Genomic DNA, 18242 nt, shown 5'->3' on the forward strand with positions numbered 1-18242 from the left:
AGGTGTGATGGACAACAGAATAAAACCCAGTATTAAGTAATTATGGAGAAGACTTATTTGTACAAGAGAAATAGAAAGTAACCTTAATGGAAGTAAGAATAACGTGATAAATGCTAGGTGGAGAAAATGAAGGTTTATGTTATTGATGAAAATGAGCAGTGTCTTCTTTTCAAGAAAGACATAATTTTCTATGTCTAGTCATGAGATGGGATAGTGAAAGAATACATCAGAAATCATACACGTATCTACATACCTCACATGTTGGAGCACCCATTTAGATTTTTAAGAGGTTTGAGGTCTTGGAGACTATGTCCTTCAAAAGTTGATAGGAAATTGGAAAAATCTGAAAAAAGCAGCAGTATTTAAGAGGCTACAGAGAAGTTATGTGGCAGACCTTTGGAAAAAATATCAGTTAAGACTGAAAGCCAACAGGAACTCTCCAAATGAATCATTTCAATGTGTAATTTTCACAACATAGATTTTTTAACATTGTGCTGCAAATTGTTTTTCAAAAAAAATTTTTATGCTGCAAATATTTTTAAAAAGATTATATAGGATGGCAATAAAATATTGTAAAAAATAACCTTTATGAAATTCATTGGTACCTCTATAGTTCATTTGTCTCTACTAATTTAATAATGTGTAGTTTAAAGTCTATTAAAAGAAGACTCCTATCTCTCCCTTTACACATTTTCATTTGGTTTCATTGTTTTGCCAGTAATTGTACCACTGCTGTGAAACAATTTTCAACTAAATACTTATCTGGAAATGCTTAGTTGGAATTAGCTCTTTCCAAGAAATGATTGTGCAAACCCTGAGTCCCAAACCTTTCATAATTAGGTTAAACTGTGTTTTGGCTTCAAAATCTTTCACTTATTTAAAACTCAGTGAACTCTTCCCGCAAATATTGGCTAGTGGTTCACGGGTTTCCAATGTATTATTCTCCCAGTCAAGTACTGTATATTCAATTCCATCTTTAAGTCTAGTCAACTAGATTTAAAAATTAAAAAAGCAAAATTTAAAAACCAGTCCTTTAAGCACAACACTTTCCCCAGGAAGGAATAACGGAGACTTCTCCGGAGCAGGCGCGTAGGTTCCAACTTTGGACAGTCCCTCGAAGCTCCGCCCCCCACGTACTCCTCGCCCCTCTTCCGTACACACCGCCTCCGGAGCGGGAGTCGGACGTCTGACGTCGGACGTCGAGCGGAAGTGACGTGCAGGGGCCGCCGGAGGTGTCGTTGCTGCGTTGCGCGACTGGGCCTGAGAGTGGAGTGGGGCCTGCGTCCGGGAACTTAGCGCGATGTCGATTGAAATAGAGTCTTCCGAGTAAGTCCCTTGGTAGCGGATATTCGCGAAGTGGCGGGGGCCGGGAGGCGAAGGTTGGAAGTGAGGGGGTGGCAGCTGCTCGGAGGAGGCGTCCTAGAGGCTGGGGAGTGGAGGGGCATTTCCTTTCTCACAAAGAAGCTTCTTGGATCTGACTGTGGAGGAGGCGGGCCCTCAAAAAAGCGGACGAGAAGCCCAAAGCCCCATGGGAGGCGGTGCTGGGCTAGGGGAAGGACGTGCCTTGGAGACCTGAGTTCTAGCCCTCGTCGACTCCTGGTGCGCCCTGTGGCTGAGCAGATTAACCACCCAGTCTGGACTCCGGTCTGATTGTCTGCACAAGGGGGCTGGAGTCACAGCCTTCCTTCTCTTCCTGCCCCCATTGAACAGTGTGGTTTGTTTCCTCTGTGCTTGCACGGCCCTCTGCTTTCTTCTGCCTAGCACTTAGCCAGTATTGTCACCGTTTATTTGCTCACCCTGCCATCCTCTAGGCGCCGAGGGACTCCTTTTCATTATAGTCCTAGTTACTAGCACACCGTAGAGACTGAATGATTGCCTTTGGAATTAATGAACGACTAGCTATTTTATCAGGTTGTATCTGGCGCTGAATTTTGGTTAGTCTGTGAGCTCTGTGTAGCCACAAAAGAGGGACAGAATCTGGAGATTGGGCCAGGCGAATGATAGATTTGGGGAAAAAGGGTCTAATGAGTGACTGGAGAAGGTCTTTAGTAAACTTCTTCAGGACGTCTAGTGGACTTCTGCAGGATGCCATCCTCCAGTTTGGTCTTGCCAACACTTAGTAAATGTAGCATTTGTGCCCTGACTGTAAGTCCGTAAGCGTTCAGAAGACCTGCCTTAGGGAGAAGGGACGTTTATTCATTCACCAAGTATTGAAGTCTGTTGTGTACTTGTTCTAGACCCTGGGAATATAGTAGTGAATGAAAGACAAAAATCCTTGCCCTTATAGAAAGTACACTGTGATTGAGGAAGGTAAACAGCAGACATAAACAGTAAGTGAAACAGGCTTAGCAGATGGTGGTAGGTGTTGTGGAGAAAGATAAAGCAAAGAAGGGTAATGGAGAACTCTGGCAGTGACGACAACTAAGTCAGGGCAGGAGTTGGAAAGGATTCCATGCTTTGGGGCCTGAATAAAAGCGAGAGCTGACCATTCTCCCAGCCTTGGGCTGCTACTAAGTATTTTCTATGCTATTCACACTATAAGCAGTGGAGTCAACTTTCACCAGCCCGACAGGGTAGGTATTTTTCTTAACAGATGAGGAAACAGACAAATATATGTTAACTGACTTGTCCAGAATAAATGACAGAACTCTGATTCAAATCCCAGCCTGTTTCCAAAGCTTTTAGCTCTTCATGTGCTACATTGTATTTGAAGGAAGTGGATTTGCTTTTGGCTATGTCAAATATGAATTTTTTGCAAGGATGATGTCTCATTTGGGGAGTGTAAATGGAAGTATGCTGTGGAAGGTAGTGTGGTACTGGCATAGCAGGGATCCAAGCCTGGGTATCTCTTAAAGGGACTGTGAGATAAAAGACTGCTCTGAGTAGCAGTTACCAGTTCCCTCTGTAGAAACTGTTCTTAAGTTTTCCTGTCCGTGGTGTATGCTCTCACTGACAGCCACACTGTCAGTCTGAATCTTAATTTTTCCACTAATCTCTGTTTCTTGGCCAAGTTTAGATCTGTAAAATGAGCATAAGAGTAATGCCATCCTCATAGGGCTGTTTTGAGGACATTTAGAATCCAAAATGCTTAGAACAGTACCTGATAAATAATAAACACACAGTGAACATCGGCTATTGTTTTTTGATTATTATTTCTCTCCAGGGAAGGGGAATTGACTAAATTCCAATCTGAAATCCCTTCCAACCAGGACAGTGAGACCCCCTATACTAGCGCTGTCCAGTAGAAATACAGTCTGAGCCACGTGTACTTTTAAGGCAAGAGAAGAACAGTGTAGCACAGCATTGTGCAGTGATCTTTTACTGTCTCTGTGAACAGATTCTTCACCAGACTCCTTAATACTAAGCCCAAGATCAAGTTTTAATCATATTTAACTATAAATAAGTTTTCTGTTACATGCTGAAAATTATTGCTTGTTCTCTCAATATTTGGAGATTGTCTGGGTCCTATTTTCCTTGGGAAACTGAATCTACAATGTTTTTATTTCACTTGTCCTGAATATTTGGTAATAAAGACAGTGGGTAGGTATTGTTTTTGCAAGTGAGGACACATAGCTTTGTTTTGATTTTATGTGCAATATAGCTCTACTTATTTGTGTTCAACAAATCCCTTTTAAGAAAGTCTCAGTTCATTTTTTGGATTGTCATTTAAAAAATGAACCAAATCATCCAGTCATTTGGAATGTTTTGTGTCAATGACTAGGTTTAAAATATTTTACTAAAGGTGTGCAACAGGGTTATCATACGAATTAATAAGAAACTTGGCATAAAAATAAAAAGATCTCTGACCTTGAAAGTAAGAGAATCTCCTTGGTACTAACTTGCTTTCTAGCTGACTGTGAGACATTGGGCAAATTATTTCCCCTCTCTGAAACTCAGTTCTCCTATTTCTGAGTTGGAGGTAGGACTGGATGATCCCTAAGGTCTCTTGTAACTTATATTCTGTGACTTTTTTGGAACGTAGGTAGTGAAAGGAGGATGGTTGAGTAGGAGAAATAAACTGGGGTGGGCTTTATTTTGTGGCCTCTATGGTGGGTGAGGATCCCTGAGCTGAATGACCTGCTTTCTTCTTTCAGTGTGATCCGTCTTATCATGCAGTACCTAAAGGAGAACAGTTTACATCGGGCATTAGCCACCTTACAGGAGGAGACTACTGTGTCTCTGAATACCGTGGACAGCATTGAGAGTTTTGTGGCTGACATTAATAGCGGCCACTGGGATACTGTTCTACAAGCTATACAGTCTCTGAAATTGCCAGACAAAACCCTCATTGACCTCTATGAACAGGTAAGAGTGAGGGTGATGCTGATCCCTATAGGTTGGTTTATTGTGGGACCCCTGACTAACAGGCATTTGTAAGCATTCCTTCAAGTATTATAGGTAACAGCCCTGAAAATTACACTGTCAAAGTTTGAGTGCTATTCTGTGTTTTTCTGTCTTGGAAAAGCTAAGATTCTCCCAAATTGAAATTATTTCTTAAGTGACCATTAAATGAACTATTCTAACACCAATTGTTCTGATACCAGCTAGTGTACTACAATTTAGTTTTGGCAGTAACCACCCAGAGTGAATGCAGTCCCCACAAGTTAAGGGCTCCGTCCTCCACAAGACTGCCTTTGCTTCAGACACCAGCTACACTTTGGGGTCTTGGGCCACCTGTTCTTCTGACCAACTGGCTACAAATTTGGGGGTCCCCATGACCCCCTTAGAATTGATAATTCACTAGAATGACTCAGAACTCAGGAAAGTGACATACTAATGATTGCAGTTTTATTATCAAGGGTACAGCTTAGGACCAGCTAAATGAGGAGACATAATAAAGGGTGAGGTTTGGGGAGGGTACTGAGCCAGAGCTTCCAATACCTTCTTCCTGTGGAATCAGGGTTTGTCTCTCACCTGGCACATTCACCAACCAGGAAGCTCCATTGAGACTTTTGGGGAGTTTCATTTAATCTCTAGTTCTTCAGCCCTCCCCAGGGTTGGGCTTGCTCAAAGCATCTGCCCTCTAATCACATAGTTGGTCCTTCTGGTAACCAGCCCCTATCCTGAGCCATTTCCTTAGCACTAACTCAGGTGTGATGCAGAGGGCTCATGAGTAACAAAGATATTCCTATTGTTGGGGAAGTTCCAAGGATTTTAGGAGCTCTTTGCGAGGAAACCAGGCCATAGATCATAAAGTTATTTATTATACAACAGAACAGTGTGCACTTTCTGAAAAAAAGAATGTAATGTGGTTTGCAGTAAAAATAGGGAAGTGGGATTGTTTCTTTACAGTCTACACGAGTTCAGTAATTCTCTAAAGAAAATTTTGGTAACTGGAGAAAGGTTTCTTTGGAACTTACTGAGATATTCCCATATTTAGTTTTCCTCAGCATGTGTATTCTGAACAAGAGGCCTGAGAGGAGAGGAGATTGGTAGATAAAAATGAAGGATGGAAGTTGAAGGATTGAGTTATTACTTTACAATTACTTTAGTTGTCTACCTGAAATTGCTTGTGAAAAGGAGAAGGGGCATTTCCCAATATTGAAAATCACTTTGGCAGGCCATTTCTGGGTCAGAAACTGTACTGAAAAAGACATATTAATAAGGGAATGCATTGAAACTGCCATTTTCTTTCAATTATCCAGGTTGTTTTGGAATTGATAGAGCTCCGTGAGTTGGGTGCTGCCAGATCTCTCCTGAGACAGACTGACCCCATGATCATGTTAAAGCAAACACAGCCAGAGCGGTATATCCATCTGGAGAACCTCTTGGCCAGGTCTTACTTTGATCCTCGAGAGGTATGACTGTGGTAATGAAAAGAAATTGTTAACTTTGAAAACATGCAATAATGTAATCCTTTTTTAACCATTTTATTGGATACTTTTTTTGCAATTTTGACTTAATTTTTGCGAATGATACTTTTTAATTTACTTTGGTTGAAATCTGCGTGTGTTAAAGAGAATTATCTTGTTCTGAGTTTTCTGAGTGTTTGAGGGCCTTCCCTCCCCCCACACACCCTGGTTTTTAGGACTGTGTGTTGATTAGTGAAGAAGCAGAATGTTTATTCTGGTATCATTTCCACATTAGCCCAAGTGCTTAATTGGCCCTGAAGCGCTGCCTTACTGTTGGTATGTTCACTGTGCATTTGTGTCCCTTGCCACTGACAACTCTAGTTTCATTCCAGTTCTTTTAGTCCTTAAGAGCTTGTGTTTTGCTTCTCCGCTGACTATGCTTACTGGTAGAGCATGGTGACTGATACTCTTTTTTTCTTTCCAAACCTTATCATATGTGTAGTTTCATTCTTTCTCACCCAGCCTTTTAATAGAAGCTGGTCTAAACAGGAGGAAGAAGAATTTAATAGGCACTGGATAATGGGAAGTCAGAGTAAACTTACAGAAACCAAGAGGTTAAAGGAAGGAGTTTAGATTACCAGGACAGAATTTAAGTTAGAACTTCTGGGCTGGGAGTCATTGACAGAAACAAATTACTGAAGAATATAAAAGAATCTCTGCAGATTTTTCAAACACTGGAAAAACGACTCTGGCTTCAACATAGTCTACTTGGACTCTTTTCAGAAATAACTGGATTGGCTGACCTCAGTCTGTCTCAGCTCATACTTTTGAAATGCAAGTGGGTAGACTTTGAGAAGTTGTCTTTAAAAACTAATTGATTTGATTAATCCTCTATGTAACTGGGTAGTTTCTTTTTATGTTTTCCTTTTTGAATATTTCTGCTTGATTATTATTATATATGTATTAAGCACATTCATATATTTTGCTGCTTCTTGGGAACGATGCTACCCCCTCTCCTTTTCCAGGCATACCCTGATGGAAGTAGCAAAGAGAAGAGACGAGCAGCAATTGCCCAGGCCTTAGCGGGGGAAGTCAGTGTGGTGCCTCCATCTCGTCTCATGGCATTGCTGGGACAGGTAATTAAAGTCTGTGGAACTGAAATTACTCTGAACTCCTGGTAGTGTTTCCTGTATATAAACTGTATGTATGAGCTAAAAAAAATCAGACATCCTAAAAACTGGGAACTACCTATAGAGCTGCTTGTACCAACAGCTGTGCTGTGCCACCTTCATCTTTCCTGGGAACGGCAGGATAGTGGGTAAGGGTGTACAGTCTAGAGACAGAATTAGGGTAATTGTAGAATTTATCATCCTATCTGGTATACCTTGAGGACACTGTTGATCATCGTGCCAAAACACTAAAACAAACTGGAGCAAATATTCACCATAGTTAGAATATGAGCTCTCTCACCAGCTATGTAGTCTTCAGCACATGACTTTTCTGGTCCTGTTTACTTATCATAGTGTTGTAGTTGTAGTAAGGGTTAAATGAGATAAAATGCACTTAAAGCAATTGTGTATTATCTGGCACCTTGTAAACACTCAGTAAATGGTAGCTGCTGGTGGTGTTTCTTTTTTTTAGTAGTAGTAGTACTAGCATTGTCATTATTTATAAAGCTACCTAGAGTAATAGATGTTTTATAAACAGCACAGGGCACAAATGATTAATAGAGATGTAAATAGCCTCTTTGCACTAAATCTGAAGTTTGAAAAGGGCCCAATATCTTTTTGTTACAGGCTTACAGTGATTCTGAAATTCAGGATTAAGCTGCTTTTTTCTTAATTTACACAATCATTTTTTACTATCTTCGCATTTACCTCCATAGCGAAATATCATGCTTATAATGTCATATTTTGATTTAAAAAATTTCTTTTTAGACATTAGCTATTACTTTAGTGGATGATGATTTATCTCATCCCATTCGCCACAACATACACACATTCTTCTTCTCCGGGCTTTCAGTAGTTATATCACAACTTTTGGTTAAATCAGTTCAATGTTTACATTATTACCTTTCCATAAATATTACTCATAGCCAAAAAAATTGTTTAATTTCTTACATTGTTTTTATGATTTCTTTCAGTAATTTCTTAATTTTTTTCTTTTGCCTAGTTTTCTGTGTACCGCTTGTAACCTCAGCCTGAATCTTTTTGGCATCTGTAAACATTCCCTCTCCCCGCTTCTTGCTGATACTCTCCCTGAGGCCCTTCTCTCCCTTGTTCCCATCAGGACTAGTTCTCATGGCTTTCTGCACCAGGGATTGTACTGGGACTTCTTTCATCTTCATACTGAGAGTTCTATGCCTCTTTCGTTGGGTCATATTTTTTAGATCCATGTTTTCCTCTTTTTTATAGTTTAAAAAGTTTAGAACCTTGTTTTGATGGAGTACTTCTAGTAACTTCCTGAGAAAGGGTACATGGAGATAAATTTTTGAGACTATTTGTGTAAGCAATGTCTCTTACCTCTCCTTTTTATTTTGAAAGTTTTAATTGTTGATTCTGAAATGTGCACATAAATACAAAGAAAATAAAAATCATAATAGACTCTCACTATGCAGAGTTTACATGTGAATGTTAACAAGTTGTTTTATTTCATAGTATTTATGCGTATTTTTAATGTGTACATGAAATATTTTTAATGTTGAGGTCTTTAGGAAAAAAATTTTTTTTTTACCATAGTTAACAAATAGCCACATTTAGAGGCTCTGCAGAAGGTAATGTGAGGAGAAGCCATGTGTGCACTCATTCTGCAAATACTAAGCACCTAGTGTGTGCCAAGCATTGCTTAGATACTTGTGGTACATCCATAAAATAAAGATGTCTGTCTTGGAGGAGTTTATATTCTTGTAGCAAAGATAGACAATAAATTATAAACATAACATTTAAGCAAATTATAGTATGATAGAAAATAACAAGTATTACGATAAATAAAAAACTTAGAAGAGATTAAGAGGAGTGAAGCATGGTACGTACATCAGCAGGTTACAGACATTTGCCAAGAGGGGGAGTGTGGTGTACAGAAAAGAAGGCCAAAAAGTGGCCTTCATCAGTGGGAATGGCATAACTTGATCTGGTGCCCCAAACTCTTCCACCATTAATATAGTGGGCTAAATTTCATGCTTAGCACCCAAACTCTGCATGGGGCATTGGGTATGCTTAGCTTTTTGTTGAGAAATCATGCATAAATTAAAGAAAGATGGATTGTGGTGGGGATAATGCGTAAGGGAATTGGTTCATTTATTCAGTCAGTCTCTAGTACTTACACATAGAAACTGAGTCCCCTAAAACAGGGAAACTGGAATGATAGTGCAAGTTACTTTTTCCCTGCATTTAAAAAAAAATTGAAATATAGTTGATTTACAGTGTTGTATTACTTTCAGGTGTACAGCAGTGATTCAGTGTGTTTTATATGTATTCTTTTTTAGATTCTTTTTCATTATAGGTTATTGTAAGATACTGAATAGTTTCCTGTGCTGTACAGTAGGTCTCTCTTTTAATTCAAGTTTTCAAAGTTTTATTTTCCTCCCTGCATTATCCCTGTGTTCTTTGAGTTCCTTTTTATTACACCTGTTTGTTTTGGTGCCCAAGTTTAGTAACTTTCCTCAAGTATTTAGTGATCCCTTGTTGTTGGTTTATAGTTAAGAGTGAAACACTGAAAAGCTGAAAACTATGTGGGGATGGGATGGAAGGAGGAATCTGGGAATTGATAGGGTTCATTGAGTGAAGATCTTCATGTGTGAGTATTTATAGATATATTCTCTTGGACTAATCAGCTTTTCCAGAGAGTAATCCTCTAGTTTCTTGCCTGGGGAAGGTATAAATTATGTCCTGGGAGCCAGAGGTGGGAGGATACTGGTGAGGGGTCGAGGGTAGAGAAATCTCACTGTTTAGCATGTGAGTTTGCTCTGAATCTCCATGTTTTTATGTAGCTTCTTACTTATACCCTGCCCCTCAGCTCTGCCTTGTTTTCCAGAGCCCAAGATCTCAACTATTCCAGAAAATAGAGCACCCAGCGTCTCCTGAGGCTTGGGCAAGGCAGTCACCTGACACATTGGGTTAGGGGAGGTCCTGGACATTGACTGCTCTTTATACAGATTTTATCATTGCCTCATGCCCTGCCTTTCCTTGAGGGGTGTGTGTTGCCTTCCATTCCTAAGCCTTTTAGGAATTTTCAAGGTAATTTGACTTGTTGCTTGTAGCTTCCTCATCCCCATCTTGTATAATTAAGTTTCATTTTTCACTGCTCTTCTTGGTTGCCACTGGTCTATTCACTTTTTAGGTTCTGAAATTTAACATTTTTCTTCTGGTTTACCTCTTCTATTCTCTGTGTCTTTTTGGGTATTTACCTCTTTTATTCCTTTATTATTGTCACTTAGTGGAGTTTCTAGAAAGAGTGGAAATAAACTCTGTGTTCCTCCACATTTAATTAGTTAGATGTGAGGAGTGAGTGAGGCTTTTGTTCTGGGTTATTACCCTTTTAGGATTCTGGCTTCAGTGACTTAGTAGAGAATATAAAAAGAAAGGTTTGTTAGGATGGACTTAGAGACTGCAGATGAGGCATAGTCAGTTTTGGATGTACACTAATTTTGAAGTGCTGTGGGACATACAAGTCTAGTAGATGTACTGGGATTTTTGAATCTGAACTGCAACCCATGAGGTTTTGGCTAGGGCTATAGATTTGGAAATTGCAGTAATAGTTGCAGCCATAGATGTAAATATAATTACCTAGGAAAAACGTAGAAGAAAAGTAAAAAATTGAGAAGGAAGCCATAGGGAACACAAAGTCAACAGGGTAAACAGAGAAAGAAACAACCAGAGAGATTAAAAGGGAAGCCAAGAATAGGGTGAGAAACACAAAGAGAGGAGTCTCAAGAAGACTAGTGGTGATCATGGTCGAGAAATCCAGGAGCATGGGGCAGATTAGGGTCAGAAATGAGTCTGGTTTTGGCCATTATAATATATGAGATGCACTTCCCAGTGGAAGGATGGGGACAGAAGCTATATTGTAGCAAATTGAGTGAAGCAGTGAGTGTAGGTGGCTCATAAAGTTTGGTGGTTAAAAGAAGGAAATGCAGGTGATGTAGAGAGGAGAGGGCCATAGTAGCTAAAGAGCAGAGGGCAAGAGAGGGGTTTTGGTTTTTGTTTTTTCCTTTTAAAGGTGGGAATCATTTGACTGAATATAAAGAGCCAGCAGAGAGTGCCCATAGACTGGAGGCAGGTCAGGTTTCTGGTTATTGCAGTAAACTATGAAAAACAAACAACATACGAATTTTGGAAAGAAATGAACGACATTTATAGTATTTAGAAACATTAAGAATTTCAGCTGTTGTAGATTTAATTTAAAAGTTTGGTAAAGTTGCCAGAGATAAATATACAAAAGTTGATTGTATTTTTATATATCAGCACTAGCCAGTTAGAATATTAATTGAAAAAAGAGTTTTTGTCTATAGGAACAACATACAATATAAAAATTCTAGTGCTAACTTTTGTGGGAAATAAATGATTTCCATTTTTAAAGGCAAAAACCTTTCAGGGCTTTCAAGAGAAATAAAAGAAGATTTGAGTAAATGGTGAAACATTGATTTTCCTGGAAAAGACTGACAATTGATGTCAAGATTTAAGGCAGGTTTTTTCCCCCCCCCTTAACAGAGGCACTGGGAATTGAACTCAGGACCTCATACACACCAAGTACATGCTCTACCACAGAGCTATACCCCTGCGCTTGGGGCAGTTTATGATAAAGATCACAATAGCATTAGAACTATTTCACAAAAGAATTCTAGTGTTTATCTGAAAAAACAAACTTGGAAATATACTTATTAAAGAAATTGTGGAAAGGAAGAATGCCGAGAGCATATTAGCCTTAGAAATACTGACGCACTTAACAAAGGTTCATAGTTTGAATCATTTCGGTACGTGTCATCCAGTGCAACAACAGTGCAAGAAACTGATCCTATTATCTTTACGGATTCAGTAGATTATAATGGGAATGTCACAGAACGTAGGAACAGGGAAGAATTACCTAGTGGTGTTAGGGCATGTACTTCAGAATGGGGGAGAAAAGTCATATCAGAGCCTTTACTCATATTTTATAAGCATAATTTCAGATAGATTGAAAGTTACGTATTTTAAGAAAATAGAAGATCTTAGGAGATAGTATAATGTATCAAACTTCCTGATGGGGAAGGACTTCCTGTGATGAGGGAGTAAACAACAAGGGTAAAGGTCAACAAATTTTATTACTTGAGAGTTTAACTTAAGATAAAAAGAAATCTGTAAAGCTATCATCAAAAATAGGTAGATTGGGAAAAGATTCTTTTTGGCAAGCATAACAAATACAGTGTCACAAACTGATAAGAAAAATAGACTACAATAGATACGTGAGCAAAGAACATGAATGAACAGTAAACAAGTAGTAAGTATACTTAATAAACATGCAGAAAAGCTCAAGCTGTAATCAGAAATGACTAAAGGAGGGCATAACTTTCCATTCATTCGAGTTTTTAAATGATGTCTAAAATTACTGAGTTTTCTTGATGTAATAAAGGGGAAGAAGAATGAACATTGATCGTATGTGCCTGTGTTATCTAGACTTTACATATATTATTTTGTTTTATCCTTTCATTGGCTCTAGGAATTAGGCTTTTTGCCTGACTTTTTTAGTTGGTGGAATTGAGAGTCAAAATAGTATAGATGACAGACTAGGACCATCTGTCTCCAAAGTCCATGATTTTTCCACTGCCTGTAAGGCAGTTGTGAATGTTACTGAAATTGCGTCTTTTTGGGAAAACACTTTGGCAGTGTGTGTGTCAAGAACCTTAACTGTTCATGTTCTTTTTTTAGATTCAGTAATTCCTCTTCTAGGAATCTATTCTAAGAGGGGAATATCCTCACAATAGAAAAAGCCTATGTCCAAAGATGTTCATTGCAGCATTATTTAGATGAGTGTGAAAATTGGAGGCAGTATAAATGTTCATTAATATATAAATTAAATAAACTATGAAACATCCACTAGTTAGGATATATTGTTATAGCCATTGAAATGTTAGTTATGTTATAACATGATCTGATAAGTGAAACAGGATAAAAATTTACATACAATATAACTACAGCTGTATCAGATACATATGGGGAAAAATACTAGAAGATAGTATATAAAATGCTAACAGTAGCTGTGTTTGGATGTTGGAACTATGGGAGATTTCAGTTTTTCAAATTTGTTTATAAGAGTCACACCTATAAGAAAATAGGTGTAGAAACATCAGCCTTTTGGCTCTCAGAGTCCTCTTCCACCCTGAGATCAGCCTGTGTTCCTGGGATGCACAGAATAGTCCAGATTATGTTTTTGGATGGCCAAAGATGGTTGGGTCTGGATGGCTCATAGTTTCCTGTGAACCTCATTTTTTGGGGCTTTGAGCAATGAGGGCCAGATCTTAAAAGCACTCAATGGATCGCTATATATTTCTTTTCTCATAGGCATTGAAGTGGCAACAACACCAGGGATTGCTTCCTCCTGGTATGACCATAGATTTGTTCCGAGGCAAAGCAGCTGTCAAAGACGTAGAAGAAGAAAAGTTTCCTACACAGCTGAGCAGGCACATTAAGGTAGGATCCTTGCGCACTTAGCCAGTTGGTAATCATTTGGTGGGGTCTCAGCATATGCTTGCTCAGTGCTAGGAGCTTGGGTTGGGAGCAGAACTCATTCGCCAGCTCAGACAACATTCAGGGTTATTGCCAGTGACCACTGAGGTTCCCCTGTGGCCTGGCAGTGGCATACCTCAGGTATATTACCAAGTGGACTTAGACATTTGACATCTGGCCCATCATCTCATGGACTTCCTCCCAGGATTCCTGCATTTGGAAAAATGCTTATTAGCTTTTTGGTTAAGCCTGAGATTAAGAACTATGAACTTCTTGTTTGTCCTGTTCAACAGTTGTGTTTTTGCCCTGCTATGTGTTAGGGCAAGTACCAGGCATGGATTGTAAAGTGGGCTTGAGTAGTGTTTGAGCAAAATAATTTTACAGTCTTAATGTTTGGTTCTTGGGTTTTTTTTCCCGTTAATGGGGGTACTGGGGATTGAACCCAGGACCTTGTGATGTTGAGTGTGTGCTCTGCCACTGAATTATATTTGCCACCTCCCTTTTTTTCCTTCTGAGACTTTTCTAGAAACAAGCACAATGAAGTAATTGATGCAGTTCCCAAAATTACCACCATATTTGCTACTTCAGCATCTCCTTTATATTACAGTTTCTCTCTGGATTTGTGCTCTGATTGAATTTATAGATTTTGAGATATTTCATATTCCTCAAATCTTTGACTGGCTTAATGTTTTGAATTTGTCTTTTCTGGATTATGTGTTCTGACTTGCATGTAAAGATATTTTTGAGGAGTGCTTTTATTTATCCTGGCTAAAACTTTGAGACAAATGGAAATCCATTAAAATTATGCTGATGTACTAAGATTTTCTGTTATAAACACTTCATTTTTTGGCATTTAAAATGAAACTCATAATGGAGCTTTTCTCTGTTCTCATGTGCCTAATGTTCTATAGTTTTCATCTGTTATTAGAAGAATCATTGCTGGTTAATGCTCAGAATATATTTTGCAGGCAATATTTCAGTTCTAATTAGTTCTCCTAGAGTTAGTCAGCTACACATTATCAGGTGATTAAATGAAGATCATGGAAAGAAACAGTGATGGAAAATTTGTTTATAAAATAGTATAGGAAAATAACCATTTATTTTGAAAAAATGAATTTTTTCCCCAGATGTGAAAAAAAAAAAAAACAGATCATATTGAGCCATATTAAATTGAATGTGAAAGTTATGCTAATAGTGGCTGATTTTGGTAAAAAATTATTGTTTGAGTTAATAGGATTATTCTAAATCCCTTGCTTTTGCTTTTTTCTTTTGCTTTTCTTTGGAAATACTAACTTCATTTTTAAAAAAGCTAGTTTCAATGGAGAGCTTAGACAAAAAGCTTGTCAGAGAAAATATATACCTACCATCTCCCTATGTCTGGGGACAGAAATACTCCTTCAGAACTCTGTAATATAGGCTGGCTATGGCTTTATGCTAGGGCAGAGCTCTCAAAAGGTTAAAATGGGAATTGTTTTAAGGCCACTAGATAAAAGTACATCTGTTTCATTGTTTCATTTGAAACAGTTTGGTCAGAAATCACATGTGGAGTGTGCTCGATTTTCTCCAGATGGTCAGTATCTGGTCACTGGGTCTGTTGATGGATTCATTGAAGTATGGAACTTTACAACTGGAAAAATCAGGAAGGTAAAGTATTTTAAATATATTAACTTCTCTAGTGGGGGCATTATCTATTACTGTTTTTAAATTATCTATTATTACAATTTAAATTTACTTTTAAAATGGGTAATATGCACATCTCATAAAACTTTATAAAATAAAACAGTTATTCAGTAAAGAGTCTTGTTCCCTCCTCTTGTCCCTCAGCCAGTCAATTCCCTTCCTTGGTCCAGCCAGGGTTACCAGTTTATTAAGTAGCCTTTATGGAATATTCTTTGTATATATGTAAGCAATTGCTCATTATTTCCAGTTTAACCTTATTGTAGTACTAATTGTGTTTCTCTCATTATGAAGTTCATTATAAATGAATTTCTGAAAGAATGAATATGTTTTCATATGTGAAAAGTCAGCACTATTTCTTGTTCTATGAAGTCTTTTCATATCCTTTGCCCATTTCTCTTTTGGATTGCTTCTTACTGATTTGTAGGAGCTCTTAATCATTTGAGGGAATCAACTTTATAATATGTATTGCAAATATTTTTCAGTTTTGACTTTTGTCTCTTGACTTAACATATGATTTTGCTTTATCCACTTAACAGTTTTTTGTATCATCACGTTTATCCATCTTTTCTCCCAGTTTCTTCTGGTACTTTTACGTTTCTTTTAATGTTTAGTTTTTGATCCATCTATCGTTTGTTTAGGCCAGTAAAGTTGGTGTAGATCCAACTTAACTTTTTCCCAAATAACTACTTGTTGACTAACCACTGATTTAAAATGTAGTCTTTATTATAAAATAATAATCCATGGGAAGTGGATTTATGATTTTTTCACTTTCTACTTTGTATATTTTTTTATAGTTTGCCTTTTGTTTTTTAACCATGAAACCATCTCACTTTATAATTAGACAAAAATAAAGATATTTCAATATGAGCAGTAATGGATGATAAAAGGAAAAAAATAGTTTAGTCAATACATGGTTTTAGGAAAGGTAACTGACAATAGAGAAAACAGTAGTTTCTCACATCATACCCTTTAAATAAATACATTTAGATTTATTAAAGATGTACAGTATGAAACTGTAGGGAAATTTTGCTTAGAAAGGATCAGTAAGCTAAAGATGTAGGCTATTTTGTTTGTATTTTTAAAAATATTTGAATTGTGTAAAAAGTTATTCCCAGAATTATCAGTTGTTCATTAGGATACTGTGAATGACACTACTGTTTTCTTTGGAGATTTAGGGTAGGCACAATCCATTATCTTGCTTTTAGTGAGTTTGTAGAGATCTAGGGTGACTGGCTTTTTTGTGTTATTTTGATAACTGCTTATCATTGTTTCCCTCTAGGATCTCAAGTACCAAGCCCAGGATAACTTTATGATGATGGATGATGCTGTCCTCTGCATGTGCTTCAGCAGAGATACAGAAATGTTAGCAACTGGTGCCCAAGATGGAAAAATCAAGGTATGAATTAGTGGCACGAACTCTTGTATGGAGACATTTTGAGAATTCTGTAATGAGTTAGTGTCCTACATACGCTTTTGTTTTTTTTTTTAATAGAAGTATAGTCGATTTACAATGTTGTGTTAGTCTCTACTAACTACTAGTGATTCATTCAGATGTGTATATATACTTTTTCCTTACAGGTTGCTTCAAGATATTGAATATAGTTCCCTGCGCTATTGGGACCTTGTTTATCTATTTTATATATAGTAGTTAGTATCTGCAAATCCCAAACTCTCAATTTATCCCTCCTCCCCATTTCCCCTTGGTTACCATAGGTTTGTTTTCTATGCTGTGAATCTGTTTCTGTTTTGCAGATAAGTTCATTTGTGTCTTTTTTTTAGATTCATGTGGTATTTTTCTTTCTCTTTCTGGCTTACTTCACTTAGAATGATGATGTTTAGGCTCATCCGTGTTGCTGCAAACAGCACTATTATTCTTTTTTATGACTGAGTAGTAGTCCATTGTATAAATATACCACAACTTCTTTATGTAATCATCTGTTGATGGACATTTAGGTTGTTTCCATGTCTTTGCTACTGTGAATAGTGCTGCTATGAATATTGGGGTACATGTATCTTTTTGAATTAGAGTTTTCTCTGGACATATGCCCGAAAGTAGGATTGCTGGATCATATGGTAAGTTTAATTTTAGTTTTATAAGGAATCTCCATACTGTTTTCCATAGTGGCTACACCAAACTACATTCCCACCAACAGTGTAGGGGGGTTCCCTTTTCTCCACACCCTCTCCAGCATTTATCATTTGTGGACTTTTTAGTCATGGCCATTCTGACTGGTGTGAGGTGCTGTCCCATTGTAGTTTTGATTTGCATTTCTCTAATAATTAGTGATACTGAGCATCTTTTCATGTGCCTATTGGTCATCTGTATGTCTTCATTGGAAAAATGTCTGTTTAGGTCTTCTGTCCCCTTTTTTCCCCACATTTGAAGAAGTTTTATTCTTTTCCAAAAGTCAACTGTATTGAGGGATAGATTGCATGTAACAAAATGCAACTACTTTAAACTTAACATTTGGATGAATTTTGACAGATTTATACACCTATGTGGCCACCACCACAATAACGATAAAAAACACTTCCATAAGCCCCAAACGTTCCCTCGTGCTCTATTCCAGTCAGTTCCCCCAGCCCCAGCCCCAAGCAGCCACTGCTCTGCATCTGTCACTACAGATTAGATTTGTTCTTTAGAGACTCATTAATGGAATATGAAGGTGCACACTCTTGTGTGTCTGGGTTCTTAAGCTCAGCATGTATTTGAGATTCATCCATGTGTTTATCTATTTCAGTGTCTATTCATTTTTAGTGTTAAGTTATATTTCCATAATATGAATATACTATAATTTGCTTATCTGTTCATCTTTTTTTTCCATTTTAATAATAGCTTTATTGGGATATAATTCACCTACCATAAAATTCACTCTTTTAAAATGTACAACTCAGCAGTTTTTAGTATATTTACAGAATTGTACAACCAGCACCACTGTCAAATTTTAGAAAATTTTCATCACTCGCAAAGCGGTCACCCTCCCACTTTCTCCATCCCCCTAACCCCTGGCAATCACTAATCTACTTCCTGTCTCTATGGATTGGCCTATTCTGGAGATACATGAAATCA

At 37.8% G+C, this 18242-nt stretch overlaps 1 protein-coding gene across 1 annotated transcript in view; it reads left to right on the forward strand.

Moving 5' to 3' along the window:
* Window positions 1-1172: 1172 nt before the first annotated feature.
* The window catches only part of SMU1 (SMU1 DNA replication regulator and spliceosomal factor), a 28096-nt gene continuing 11026 nt past the window's right edge, over window positions 1173-18242 (forward strand). The window contains exons 1-7 of the mRNA XM_014557617.2: window positions 1173-1326; window positions 4095-4305; window positions 5646-5798; window positions 6818-6928; window positions 13328-13456; window positions 15017-15136; window positions 16452-16568. Coding sequence (XP_014413103.1) covers window positions 1301-1326; window positions 4095-4305; window positions 5646-5798; window positions 6818-6928; window positions 13328-13456; window positions 15017-15136; window positions 16452-16568 — 867 coding nt within the window. The 5' untranslated portion in view covers window positions 1173-1300. The remainder of the gene's footprint in view (window positions 1327-4094; window positions 4306-5645; window positions 5799-6817; window positions 6929-13327; window positions 13457-15016; window positions 15137-16451; window positions 16569-18242) is intronic.

Source organism: Camelus ferus, chromosome 4 (genome assembly GCF_009834535.1).
Source record: "Camelus ferus isolate YT-003-E chromosome 4, BCGSAC_Cfer_1.0, whole genome shotgun sequence".
NCBI lineage: Eukaryota > Metazoa > Chordata > Mammalia > Artiodactyla > Camelidae > Camelus > Camelus ferus.